A 14,369-nucleotide genomic window follows, 5' to 3' on the forward strand; every position below is an offset into this window, starting at 1 on the left:
CTGGAGTGTTTTGTGCAGAAACGCTCTGGGCATGTTACTGCCCTCAAAAATCTCCAGTGGTTGCCAACCTACGCATCAAGCAAAAACTCCTCACTCTCGGCTTCAAAGCTCTCCATCACCTCAACGCCACCTCCTACCACACCTCCCTACTCTCCTTCTAAAGTCCAGCCCACACCCTCTGCTCCTCTGCTGCTAACCTCCTCACTGTGCCTCATTCTCGCCTGTCCCGCCATCAACCCCCGGCCCACATCCTCCCCCGGGCCTGGAATGCCCTCCCTCTGCCCATCCGCCAAGCTAGCTCTCTTCCTCCCTTCAAAGCCCTACTGAGAGCTCACCTCCTCCAAGAGGCCTTCCCAGACTGAGCCCCTTTTTCCTCTCCTCCTCCCCATCCATCCCACCCTACCTCCTTCCCCTCCCCACAGCACCTGTATATATGCTTGTACAGATTTATTATCCTATTTATTTTAGTTGTACGTATTTACTATTGTATTAATTTTGTTAATGATGTGCATTTAACTTCCATTCTATTTGTTCTGACTACTTGACACCTGTCCAGATGTTTTGTTTAGTTGTCTGTCTCCCCATTCTAGACTGTGAGCTTGTTGTTGGGTAGGGACCATCTCTACATGTTGCCAACTTGTGCTTCCCAATCTCTTAGTACAGTGCTCTGCACACAGTAAGTGCTCAATAAATATGATTGAATGAATGAACGAATAATGATGCATACATTAATTGCATCATACACTTCAGATCATCTCTGCTTAAAAGGCCAGTTTGCACCAACACCATTAGTCAGAGGAGTGGCAATATTCCCGCTGCTGAACCTTTAACTATCCTTGGGAATAGATGGGAACAAATGTCTGATTCCTCCTTGTAAATGGAGTAGAAGAGTGGAAATAGGTGAGGATATATTCCTTTTTATTTGTTGGCTTTAAATGACATTCAGCACGCCTATGACCGCAGAGAAGTCTATTAAATGTAGTGGATAAACAAAATGGTTTGTTCATTTCTTTGGGGATAGTGTTTTAACTAATGTTTTGTAAAATACTTTAACATATATTATCACCATTCAGTATATGAAAATGACAGACATTAAAACGTATTTTACTAACCTATGGAAAGATCTAGTTTCCATTTGAATGAATGTAAACTGTCTTTTGGATTATGAAATTATCATATTGAGAAAGAAATCTGTCAAGCATTATTATTTGTAGTTTGTAACACAACGAGTATTAAGCTTAGCATTACTAATGAGAAAAATACTTTCTTCTCCTGTCATTTGTTTCTGCTACTTTTATTTATGAAATTTTTGATTCAAAGGCCAAAGCAATTAACATAGACCTGAACCAAAAAAATAAAATGAGGGTAAAATTAAACCTTCCAAACCTTGCTTAAAAGCTGTGAAAAGCCTTCAAATAAGAATTAATCGAATTGTTTAAGGGTGCTGGTTCTCTTCACGCATCTTTTTGGGGAGGAAGAGATTAAATTTCTTTCCAGTATCTTTTCAAATGAGGTGAGGCTAGGAATGAGAGTGGATTAGAGTGGATGAGCAAAGAATGTTTGCTACTGCTTTATATGAATTGCCTGCACTTCTCGGTTATCTACTGCAGGTATTTGTGACTTCAAGAATATTAGCCCATGGGGGCTTCATGGATTTGGGGCATTTTAACTTTCACACTGATTTTCTCTTACACTTTTCAAGGAAAGATTTCTGAATATTGACCAGTGAGGAATATATCACCTTGCCAAGAACAAGGTTGGCAGAGCATCCCTTCAAGGCAGGGCCCTTCGAAACACTCTTAAGTGTCCTAACAAACATTTTGCTTGAAAATAAGAAAATGTTAGTAATAGAATTTTTCTAGGACAATCCGTTTTAGTAAACATAGGAATGAGATGCTGCTAAATATGATAGTGTGTGCTTTTCCCCTGAGATGCTATTTCTTTTTTCCTATTTCATCCACATCCAGTAATAAGTCATTATCCCAGGGAACAGTAAAATTCTGCTCTTGTTGGTTTCACAGTAGAGAAGCAATGTGATGTAGTGGAAAGAGCCTGGTTGTCGGCAGACCTGGGTCTGTCAGGTCCCAGCTCCACCACATACCTGCTGTGTGACCTTAAGCTAGTGACTTTACTTTTCCATGCCTCAGTTTCCTCCTCTGCAAAATGGGGATTTGATACCTGTTCATTACAGAAGCAGCGTGGCTCAGTGGAAAGAGCCCGGGCTTTGGAGTCACACGTCATGGGTTCCAACCCTAGCTCTGCCGCTTGTCAGCTGTGTGACTTTGGGCAAGTCACTTCACTTCTCTGGGCTTCAGTTCCCTCATCTGTAAAATGGGGATTAAGACTGTGAGCCCGCCATGGGACAACACCATCACCTTGTAACCTCCCCAGTGCTTGGCACATAGTGAGCACTTAATAAATGCCATTATTATTATTATTTATTATTAGTCTGTGAGCCCCATGTGGGACCTGATTAACTTTTATCTTGTGTTGTCTTATGCGGTCAAGTCACCTCCAACCCAGAGGGACACCACAGGCACATTTCTTCCAGAACGCCCCACCTCCATCTGCAATCATTCTGGCAGTGTTGCCACAGAGTTTTCTTGGGAAAAATACGGGAGTGATTCACCGTTGCCTCCTTCCATGTGGTAAGGTCGAGAAGCCACCCTCACATCTCTCCCATGATGCTGCTCCCCTGCACGGATGAGTCGGTTGAGTTCCTTGGCCAATAGTCAGCATTTAACAAATGCCACAGTTATTATCAGTAGTATTCTCGAGAACTACTTTGCTGAATCTGGGCTATTTGGATAGAGACCGGGCCTGGGAATAGGAAGGTCATAGGTTCTAATCCTGCCTCCTCTACTTGTCTGCTGTGTGACCTTGGGCAAATCGCTTCACTTCTCTGTGCCTCGGTTACTTCATCTGTCAAATGGGGATCGAAACTGGGAACTCCACATGGGACAGGGACTGTGTCCAACTTGATGTGCTTGTATCAACCCCAGTGCTGGGTACTGTGCCTGGCACATAGTAAGTGCTTAACAATTACTATAATAATATCATTATTATTGTTGTTGCTGTTGTTGTTGTTACAATGACCTTGATCCCGCCAGCAGTCTGTCCTTGTTCTGAGCAGGTTTCTATCATTCTGATTAACAGCAAATCTTGAATAGGCAGTTTTTATAATTAATTAAGGCACTAATTAAGCACTTACTGTGGATTAGTCACTGGGGTCCTTATAAATTGTGCAGTTCCCTGTGATGAGATAAGGCAGTAGCTTTCAAAGAGCCTGTAATATCCATAATGTGAAATTGGAAGACCAAAACCTGGCTACCTGCCTGAATCTCCTTTTACTTGGCACCTCATCTTTTTTTAAATGGAATTTCTTAAGTGCTTAATATGAGCCAGGCCTTGTTCTAAGCACTGGGGTCGAGAAAAGCTAATCAAGTTGGTCGCAGTCCCTGTCCCACATGGAGCTCACACTTTAAATCCACATTTTAAAACTGAGGTAACTGAGGCACAGATAAATTGAATGACTGGCCCGAGGCCGTACAAAAGACAAGTGGCAGAACCTGGATTAGAGCCCAGGTCCTTCTGACTCCCAGGCCTGTGAGATAAAATTTATATCACTGCATTTGAGATTGCAAGAAATGATTGAAATGGTCAAGCAGCATGGCCTGGTGGAAAGAGTACAGCGCTGAGAGTCAGAGGACCTGGATTTTTCTTCTGGGTCTGCCACCTGTCTCCTGGCTGGCCTTGGGGAAGTCACTTCACTTATCTGGGACTCAATTCCCTCATCTGTAAAATAGGGATTAAGAATGTGAGACACACATTGGACAGGGATTGTGTCCAACCTGACTATTTTATATCTCCTCTCTGATCTCCCATCCTCCTGTCTCTCCCCACCTCAGTCTATACTTCACTCTGCTGCCCGGATTATCTTTGTGCAGAAACGCTCTAGGCATGTTACTCACCTCCTCAAAAATCTCCAGTGGCTGCTTGTCAACCTACGAATCAAACAAAAACTCCTCACCCTCAGCTTCAAGACTGTCCATCCCCTCACCCCCTCCTACCTCACCTCCCTTCTCTCCTTCTCCAGCCCAGCCTGCACCCTCCGCTCCTCTGCCACTAACTTCCTCATTGTACCTCGTTCTCACCTGTCCTGCCATCAATCCCCGGCCCATGTCCTCCCCCTGGCCTGGAATGCCCTCCCTCCACACATCCGCCAAGCTAGTTCTCTTCCTCCCTACTGAGAGCTCACCTCCTCCTCCAGGAGGTCTTCCCAGACTGAGCCCCCTTTTTCATCTCTTCCTCCCCATCCCACACTCGCCCTACATCCTTCCCCGCCCTGCAGTACTTCTATATATTTGCACAAAATTTATTTCTCTATTCATTTTACTTGTGTAGATTTACTATTCTATTTATTTTGTTAATGATGTGCATATAACCTTAATTCCACTTGTTCTGACGATTTTGACACCTGTCCACATGTTTTGTTTTGTTGTCTGTCTCCCCCTTCTAGATGGTGAGCCCTTTGTTGGGTAGGGACCATCTCTATATGTTGCTGACTTGTACTTCCCAAGCGCTTAGTACGGTGCTATGCACACAGGAAGCACTCAATAAATACCATTGAATTCATTCATTCATTCAATCGTATTTATTGAGCGCTACTGTGTGCAGAGCACTGAACTAAGCGCTTGGGAAGTACAAATTGGCAACATATAGAGACGGTCCCTACCCAACAACAGGCTCACAGCCTAGAGGGCAGAATGAATCTACCCTAGGGCTTCGTACAGTTCCTGGCACATAGCAAGTGCTTAACAAATTCCATTAAAAAGAAAATCAGACAAAATGACATACTAAACAAGAATAGAAATAATAATGACCTGGAATTTTCAGAAATATGTTACTAAGCACATGATAGGGTCATAATAAATAGTCTTAAATCACTACTGTTAGTATTTTGTGGTTATAATGATAATTGTGGTACTTATTATGCCTTAATAACTGTGCCAAGTTATTGGGAAGTGTGCTAAGCACTGTGCTAGTTTCTGGGGTGGAGACAATGCAATCAGATCAGACATACTCCCTGGGACTCCCAGCCTGACAAAAGGCAGAATGGGCATTGAATTCTAATTTTACAGATGAAGAAACTGAAGTACAGAAAAGTTAAAAGGCTAGCTCAAGATCTCAGAGTTGCCAAGTGATGGGACTTGGATTAGAACCCAGGTCTCCTGATTCCTAGTCCTGTGGTAATAGCAATAATAATGATGATAATAATAATACTTGTTAAGTGCTTACTGTATACCAGGCACTGTACTAAGCTCTGGGGTGAAAACAATCAAATCGGGTTGTACACAGTCCCTGTCCCATGTGGGGCTCACGGTCTCAATACCTATTTTACAATGGGTAAAATTGTAAAAAAAATGAGGCACAGAGAAGTGAAGTGATTTGCCCAAGGCCACATGGCAGACAAATGGTAGGACAGGATTAGAACCCACGACCTTCTGACTTTTAGGCCCATGCTCTATCCTGTTGTTCGGTAGGGATTGTCTCTGTTGTCAAATTGCACTAGCCAGGTGATTAGTACAGTGCTCTGCACACAGTAAGCGCTCAATAAATATAATTGAATGAATGAATGAAATTAGGCTACACCGTGATCTTTCCACTAGCCAACGCTGCTATAGCTAAACAAGCTAGTAGTATATCTGTCACAATATGCTTGGCTAACATCCATTGATAAAATGTGTAGATATCACTTTAATTTTGAAAATAAAAGACAAAAATATAAAACACTCCCATGTCTTATGCCGTGGAGTCATCTCCAACCTATACGGATGTCACTGACACATCTCTCCCAGAACGCCCCACCTCCATCTGCAATCATTCTGGTAGTGCAACCATTGAATTTTCTCGGTAAAAAATCTGGAAGTGGTTTACCATTGCCTCCTTCCCTACGGGAAAATTGAGTCTCCACCCTTGACTCTCTCCCAGGCCACTACTGCCCAGCATGGGTGAGTTTTGCCTTGAAGCAGATTGCCTTCCCCTCTCTAGCCACTGCCCAAGCTTGGAATGGAATGGGTAGGCCTCTCCTACCCTCCCACCCCTGTAGCCCAGACTGGTAGAGGACTGGAAATTCTCCAGGTGTGACCCTGAGAGGGGAAGTACTCCCTTAAGAACAAAAAATACAAGTAAGATGAGATCTTTGCGCCAGGGGCCCGAGAGATGGAAATGACAAACATAGACAATGAATTCATTCATTCAATCAATCGTATGTATTGGGTGCTGAATGTGCACTATACTAAGCGCTTGGGAAGTCCAGGTCAGCAACATATAGAGACGGTCCCTACCCAACATCAGGCTCACAGTCTAGAAGGGGGAGACAGACGACAAAACAAAACATGTAGACAGGTGTCCAAATCGTCAGAACAAATAGAATTATAGCTATATGCACATCATAAATAAAATAAATAGAATAGTAAATACGTACAAGTAAAATAGAGTAATAAATCTGTACAAATATACACAAGTGGGGGAGGGGAAGGAGATAGGGTTGGGGGGACGGGGAAGAGGAGAGGGAAAAGGGGGCTCAGTCTGGAAAGACTTTCTGGAGGAAGTGAGCTCTCAGTAGGGTTTTGAAGGGAGGAAGAGAGCTAGCTTGGCGGATGTGTGGAAGGAGGGCATTACAGGCCGGGGGAGGATGTGGGCTGGAGATCGACGGAGGGACAGGCAAGAACAAGACCCAGTGAGGAGGTTAGTGGAGGCAGTGGAGCGGAGGGTGTGGGCTGGGCTGCAGAAGGAGAGAAGATATGTGAGGTAGAAGGGGGTAAGGTTATGGAGAGCTTTGAAGCTGAGAGTGAGGAGTATTTGCTTGATTTGTAGGTTGACAGGCAGCCACTGGAGATTTTTGAAGAGGGGAGTGACATGCCCAGAGCGTTTCTGTACAAAGATAATCCGGGCAGCAGAGTGAAGTATAGACTGAAGCGGGGAGAGACAGGAGGATGGGAGATCAGAGAGGTGGCTGATGCAGTAATCCAGTTGGGATAGGATGAGAGATTGAACCAGCAAGGTAGCGGTTTGGATGGAGAGGAAAGGGCGGATCTTGGCGATGTTCTGGAGGCGAGATCGGCAGGTTTTGGTGATGGATCAGATGTGTGGGGTGAACGAGAGAGCAGAGTCGAGGATGACATCAAGGTTGCGGGCTTGTGAGAAGGTAAGGATGGTAGTGTCATCTACAGTGATGCAAAAGTCAGGAAGAGGACAGGCTTTGGGAAGGAAGAAAGGAAGAACATAGATATAAGATGTAAATCAGAAATATTTGATGAAGAAATACGTAGTTGTAACTCGCAAATTTCATTTCACCATATCTCTGAATCAGGAGACAAAAGACAGCCCACTTAGTTGAAATTGGGAGTTTACATGGTAAGCGTAAGTTTAGTATATTCAGCACCATAAAGGATTTCTTCAGTGACTAAAACAAGCTGTCTGTGATTTTGAAATAAATTCAGAAGTTTTTTTTAGAATGTAAATGTTGTATTTTCATGTCAGTAATTGAAAATCATCTAGATAGGGTTGTGAGCCTAAAATATTCCATTTTGAACCAAAAAAATATTTTTAAAACACAATTATCTAAAAAAATGCATTTATACACTCAAGAAGTATGCTTATGATGGACAAGAGAATACCATCCTGTGTAATAGAAAGTGAGACTCTTCCTATTATTTCATTGTTTGCAGATTTTCCACCATTAGTAATGCTTACTCCTGCTACATTTATAATGAAGATGGACTTTCTTCATAAAATACAATATTTTGCCTGGGAATTTAAAATAGCCCGGGGAATTTATTATGGAAGACCCATATCCCCTGAATTTCTTCTTTGTTTGACAGAAGTCAAATTAATCAATCGTATTTATTGAGCACTTACTCTGTGCTGAGCACTCTACTAAGTGCTTGGGAATGTACAGTATAACAGAGTTGGTAGACATGTGCCCTGACACCAGCGGGCTTATATGCGACTTTTTAGAACCCAAAACAAGACCTCCCCTGGGGATCTACTCTGTCCAAGTCTTGAGAAACAGCGTGGCCCAGTGGAAAGAGCCCGGGCTTGGGAGACAGAGATCATGGGTTCTAATCCCGCCTCGGCCACTTGTCAGCTGTATGACTTTGGGCAAGTCACTTTACTTCTCTGGGCCTCAGTTACCTCATCTGTAAAATGGGGATGAAAACTGTGAGCCCCAAGTGGGACAACCTGATCACCTTGCAGCTTCTCCAGTGCTTAGAACAGTGCTTGGCACTTACTAAGCGTTTAACAAATACCATCATCATTCATTCATTCATACATTCTAGACTATGAGCCCGTTGTTGGGTAGGGACCATCTCTATATGTTGCTAACTTGTACTTCCCAAGCGCTTAGTATAGTGCTCTGCACACAGTAAGCACTCAATAAATATGATTGATTGAATGAATGAATAAATACAATCGTATTTATTGAGCGCTTACTGTGTGCAGAGCAATGTACTAAGCACTTGGGAGGTAAAATCATCATCCAACAGTGCGTAAGAAGAGTACTCGCTGAAGTTGATTCGTTATAAATGATGTTAAATTTTAATGGATTTTACATACGTGAACTTTGCGTGCCTTTGACTTGATGAATATGTCACAATGCCCATGTACTTCATTCATTCATTCACTCAATCGTTTTTATTGAGTGCTTATTGTGTTCACAGCACTGTATTAAGCGCTTGCAAAGTACAAATCGGCAATATATAGAGATGGTCCCTACCCAACAATGGGCTTACAGTCTAGAACGGGGAGACCAATGGTTAGATATTGAATTACAAAAATGTATTCTCTATTTAAAAAATCGTGGTGAATTAATTATAACGAGAAGAATAATAACAATAATAATAATAACTGAATTTGTATTCAAAAGGGCTCAAGAAAGGGATGCATTCTCATACCATCATTCTATATGTATGGATGAAACTTAGGCTCTTTCACTTGAACTGCATATGAATTTAGAATTAGGGGTATGACATTTTAAAATTGAAAAAAAGGTCACCTTGAATCACTGCCATTGTTTTTGTTTCACTTGTGAAACACAGGTTATCCACCTATAGCACGAGACAAGCTGCTCTTTGGGGACACCTTTCTTCCGCTTCCTAGAAACCTCTGAACAAAATGGTAGCCCCAAACCAGACAATGGTGACAGAGTTCATCTTACAGAGTTTCACCGAAAACCCTCGGCTTCAGGCTCTCTTCTTTACCCTCTTCCTGCTTCTCTTCATAATGGCTCTCACGGGAAATGTCCTCATCATCACTGCCATCCACGTTAGCACCGGACTCCACCTGCCCATGTATTTCTTCCTGGCCAATCTGGCCTTTCTCGATATCATCTGCACCTCGTCGGTTTTGCCCAAAATTCTGGAGAACCTGATCTCGGCGAAGAAAACCATCTCCTATGGTGGCTGCATGAATCAGATATTCGTCCTCAGTTGGTCCCTGAGTTCGGAGGTGGTACTCTTCACGGCGATGGCCTATGACCGCTATATGGCTATTTGTCAGCCTTTGCACTACAGCAAGATGGTGAGCAAGACAGTGTGTGTTGGGTTGGCTGCCTTCGTGTGGAGTGTCGGTTGGCTCAACTCTGTAATCTTCACGGGTCTGGTCCTCAGATTATCGTTCTGTGGGCCCAATTTCATCCCTCACTTCTTCTGCGAAATGCCCCCCATACTGCCGCTTTCTTGTACCCCAACCTACTGGATCGACATCCTGACCATGACGGCAGATATGTTCCTGGCCGGCCTGAATTTTTTCCTCACCATGATATCCTACTGCTTCATCATAGCCAGCATCATGAAGATCCGCACCAGGGAGGGAAAGAAGAGAGCTTTCAACACCTGCTCCTCCCATCTCACCGTGGTGACCCTGTTTTACTCCACCGTGCTTTATACTTACATCCGTCCATTTCTGGGGACCTCGGGATCTCTGGACAAATTGGTGTCTGTATTGTACACTGTCTTGACTCCGTCTCTGAATCCGCTCATTTACACACTGAGAAATAAAGATGTCAAACTGGCACTAAAGAAACTCTTCACATTTCCACCACCATAGCTGGAGTGTTTTGTGCAGAAACGCTCTGGGCATGTTACTGCCCTCAAAAATCTCCAGTGGTTGCCAACCTATGCATCAAGCAAAAACTCCTCACTCTCGGCTTCCAAGCTCTCCATCACCTCACTGTCACCTCCTACCTCACCTCCCTACTCTCCTTCTAAAGCCCAGCCCACACACTCTGCTCCTCTGCTGCTAACCTCCTCACTGTGCGTCATTCTTGCCTGTCCCGCCATCAACCCCCGGCCCACATCCTCCCCCTGGCCTGAATGACCTCCCTCCGCCCAAACCCGCCAAGCTAGCTCTCTTCTTCCCTTCAAAGCCCTACTGAGAGCTCACCTCCTTGAGGATGCCTTCCCAGACTGAGCCCCCATTTTCCTCTCCTCCTCCCCATCCCCCCCGTCGTACCTCCTTCCCCTCCCCACAGTACCTGTATATATGTTTGTACATATTTAGTACTCTATTTATTTTACTTGTACATATTTACTATTCTATTTATTTTGTTAATGATGTGCATCTAGCTTTATCTCTATTCATTCTGATGGCTTGACACCTGTCCACATGTTTTGTTTTGTTGTCTGTCTCCCCCTTCTAGACTGTGATCCCGTTGTTGGGTGGGGGACCATCTCTATATGTTGCCAACTTGTACTTCCCAAGTGCTTAGTAGAGTGCTCTGCACACAGTAAGCACTCAATAAATATGACTGAATGAACGAATGAATGAACTGTGTGACAAACTGGCTCTGTCACTTGTCTATTGTGTGACCTTTGGCAATTCACTTAACTTCTCTGTGACTCAGTCTCCTCATCTGTAAGCATAGGGATGAAATACTGCTTTCTTGCTTACTTAGACTGTGAGCCCCATATGGGGCTGGAAGTGTGTCTGATCTGCTAATATTTTATCTACCCTAGTTCTTAGTACAGTGCTTGGCGCATAGTAAAGGCTTGACAAATACTATTATTATTATTGTTATGAATGTTATAAAGGAAAGCATGGAAGGCTTCTCCACTGGAGTGTAAGCTCCTGATGGACAGGGCATATTCCTTTTTACTTTGTTGTACTTCCCCAGAGTCTTACTACGGGGCCTGTATTCACTGAGTATTCACTGTATTCAATAATGGCACTACCACCACAATTACATTGATCATGTTTAGGATTTTGAAAGGGCTCAATTATTTTGCTTCTGGTAGCGTTGCAAAAGGAGACTGAGAATGAACAGCCGGAGAGATAAGAGGAGAACCAGGAGAGGACAGAGTCTGTGAAGCCAAGGTTGGATAGCGTGTTGAGGAGAAGGGGGTGGTCCACAGTGTCAAAGGCAGCTGATAGGTCGAGGAGGATTAGGATAGAGTAGGAGCCATTGGATTTGGCAAGAAGAGGTCATTGGTGACCTTTGAGAGGGCAGTTTCGGTGGAGTGTAAGGGACGGAAGCCAGATTGGAGGGGTGAAGGAGACAGTTGACATTGAGGAATTCGAGGCAGTGAGTGTAGACGACTCATTCTAGGAGTTTGGAAAGGAAGGATAGGAGGGAGATAGGGAGATAACTAGAAGGGGAGTTGGGTCAAGAGAGTGTTTTTCAGAATAGGGGAGATGTGGGCATGTTTGAAGGCAGAGGGGAAGGAACCAGTGGAGAGTGAGTGGTTGAAGATGGAAGTTAAGGAGGGGAGGAGGAAAGGGGCAAGAGATTTCATAAGATGAGAGGGAATGGGGTCTGAAGTCCAAGTGGATGGAGTAGCACTTGAGAGGAGGGAGGAGATCTCCTTTGAAGATACTGCTGGAAAGGATGGGAGAGTAGCAGAGAGGGTTGAGAGCTGGGGGAATGGAGAAGGGTGAAGGGTGACTTTGAGGAGCTCAGACCTGTTGGAGTTAATTTTCCTAATGAAGTACGAGGCCAGATCGTTGGGGGTGAGGGATGGAGGAGGGGGAGGAATAGGGGGCCTGAGAAGGGAGTTAAACGTACAGACCTGCTGACGGGGATGATGGGCATGGGTGTCAATAAGGGAGGAAAACTAGTTTTGCCTGGCAAAGGAGAGGGCAGAGTTAAAGCGGGAAAGGATAAAATTAAAGTGAAGAAGTAAACTGCATTAACTGAGTGGACTGTGTTAATTGCACTGCATTAACATAATGAACAAGTGTTAATCTCAGACGAATCAAGACTAATGTGTGAAAATACTCAAATTCAATAATTAAAGATGTTTCGTCAGTGTGGGGTTTAATATACAGTATACTCATTTTGTCATATTCTCCCAAGCATCCAGGACGGTGCCTTGAAACCAGGAAGTGATCAATAAATGTTGCCGCTGCTGATGATGATTAAAAGTAAATACTGAAAGGCTAGAATTCAGGCATGCTATTATGGAGATTCATTGGCTCTGAGAAAACCACTCATTTCCCTCTAATTGGAAAAGGAAAGCTCCAGAAATTTAGTTGTCAAACCTTGGGGATATAACCACAGAATTTCAGAATTTAGCAGGACCAGCACCAGGAGTTTGGCAAGCTAGCAGGGCAAGAGGGGTGAGACTGTAAGCTTGTTGTGGGAAGAGAACATGATTACCGTCTCTGTCACACGTTTAGTTCAGTGTTCAGCACACAGGAAAGTGCTCAATAAAGTGCACTGATTGATGGATTGATTGAGTTGAAAAGTAGAATGGCTCACCACTGTTCTGCATGCAACAGTTCTGCTCCTTGTACCACCTCCTGAACGATAGAATTAATTACTACTACTAAAAATAATAATAATAATAGTGTTTGTTAAGTACTTACTATGTGCCAAGCACTGTTCTAAGTGCTGGGGTAGATATAAGGTCATCAGGTTGTCCCACGTGGGGCTCACAGTCTTAATTCCCATTTTACAGATGAGATAACTGAGGCACAGAGAAGTTAAGTGACTTGCCCAACGTCACACAGCGGACAAGTAGTGGAGCCGGGATAAGAACCCATGACCTCTGACTCCCAAGCCCGGGCTCTTTCCACCGAGCCACGCTGCTTCAAATAATATTGACTGGCGTCTGCTCTTGCAGAACACTATACTAAGCATTTGGGAGAGTACAAAGATGTGGGAAATGTGACCCCTGCCCTCAAGGAGCTTACAGTCTACTATGTGTAGAGTACTGTACTAAGCACTTTTGCAGAGTCCAAACGATGTGGAAGACATGATCCCTTCTTTCAAGGAACTTTCAACACTGCGGGAGGTGAAAAGGTTGGAATACTGTAGCCCCAGGACTGACTTCCCTGTTCTGCTCTCCAAGGAGAACCAAAGAAGAGAAAGTGCAAAACAACTGCGTCTTTTGATTAGACATAAAAAAAAAATCTGTACTCAAATGGAAGCTTTATTAAACTGGTTGGGGAATCATCCCAAAAGATCTTTAAAAATGAGGTGGAAAACCTTTCTAGGCTTTATTATTAATGATAATAATAATGATAATAATTGTGAAGCATTTATTATGTGCTAACCACCGTACTAACTGTTGGTGTAGATACAAGATAGTCAGGTCAGACACAGTCCCTGTCCCACATTCATTCATTCATTCAATCATATTTATTGAGTGCTTATTGTGTGCAGAGCACTGTACTGGACCAGCAGTCTAAGTAGGAGGGAGGAGGATGTAATTCCCTATTTTCAGATGAGGAAACTGAGGCCCAGAGAAGTTGAGTGACTTCCCCAAGATCAGGCAGCAGACAAGTGGTGGAATCAGGATTAGAACACAGGGCCTCCGACTCCGAGGCCAAGACCCTTTCCTTTAGGCTATGTTACTTTGATTATTTCGATACTCAATGGAGGCAGGGGGCTGAGGAAAGTCCCCAAGCGGCACTTTGCAGCTCTAGAATCCTTCACTCATTGTCTGTCATCTTTACCTTACATCGGTCACAGATGTCCCCCCACCTTTGGGCTGGTACTCCCTCCTCCTTCATACCCGACAGACCATCACTCTCCCCTTCTTCAAAGCCCTGAGAGAAGCAGGGCTTAGTGGACAGAGCACGGGCTTGGGAGTCACAGGTCATGGTTTCTGATCCCGGCTCCATTGACATGGTTTGACAGCTGTGGGAATTTGGGCAAGTTACTTAACTTCACTCTGCTAAAGGAATAAGGAGAGGACAGTCTCTAATAATAAAAAATGAATAATACCATTTATTGAGGATTTTTACTGTGTGCAGAGCACTTTGCTGAGCATTTGGGACAGGACGATATAACGGGGTTGGTAGACATGTTCCCACAGCAAGCTTACAGTCTAGAGGGGGAGACAGACATTAATATCAATAAA

General features: G+C 43.9%; 1 protein-coding gene across 1 annotated transcript; it reads left to right on the forward strand.

Annotated features, from left to right (window-relative positions):
* Nucleotides 1-9,180: 9,180 nt before the first annotated feature.
* LOC119925236 (olfactory receptor 13A1-like) lies at nt 9,181-10,113 on the forward strand. The gene has a single exon (XM_038743339.1). It carries the CDS (start codon nt 9,181-9,183, stop codon nt 10,111-10,113), a length of 933 nt encoding a protein of 310 aa, XP_038599267.1.
* The last annotated feature ends 4,256 nt before the right edge of the window (nt 10,114-14,369 follow it).

This window comes from Tachyglossus aculeatus, chromosome 3 (assembly GCF_015852505.1).
Source record: "Tachyglossus aculeatus isolate mTacAcu1 chromosome 3, mTacAcu1.pri, whole genome shotgun sequence".
NCBI lineage: Eukaryota > Metazoa > Chordata > Mammalia > Monotremata > Tachyglossidae > Tachyglossus > Tachyglossus aculeatus.

What these genes read in the sequence shown, in the direction of transcription:
- LOC119925236 (XM_038743339.1), top strand. Translation starts at nt 9,181, where the DNA reads ATGGTAGCCCCAAACCAGACAATGGTGACAGAGTTCATCTTACAGAGT.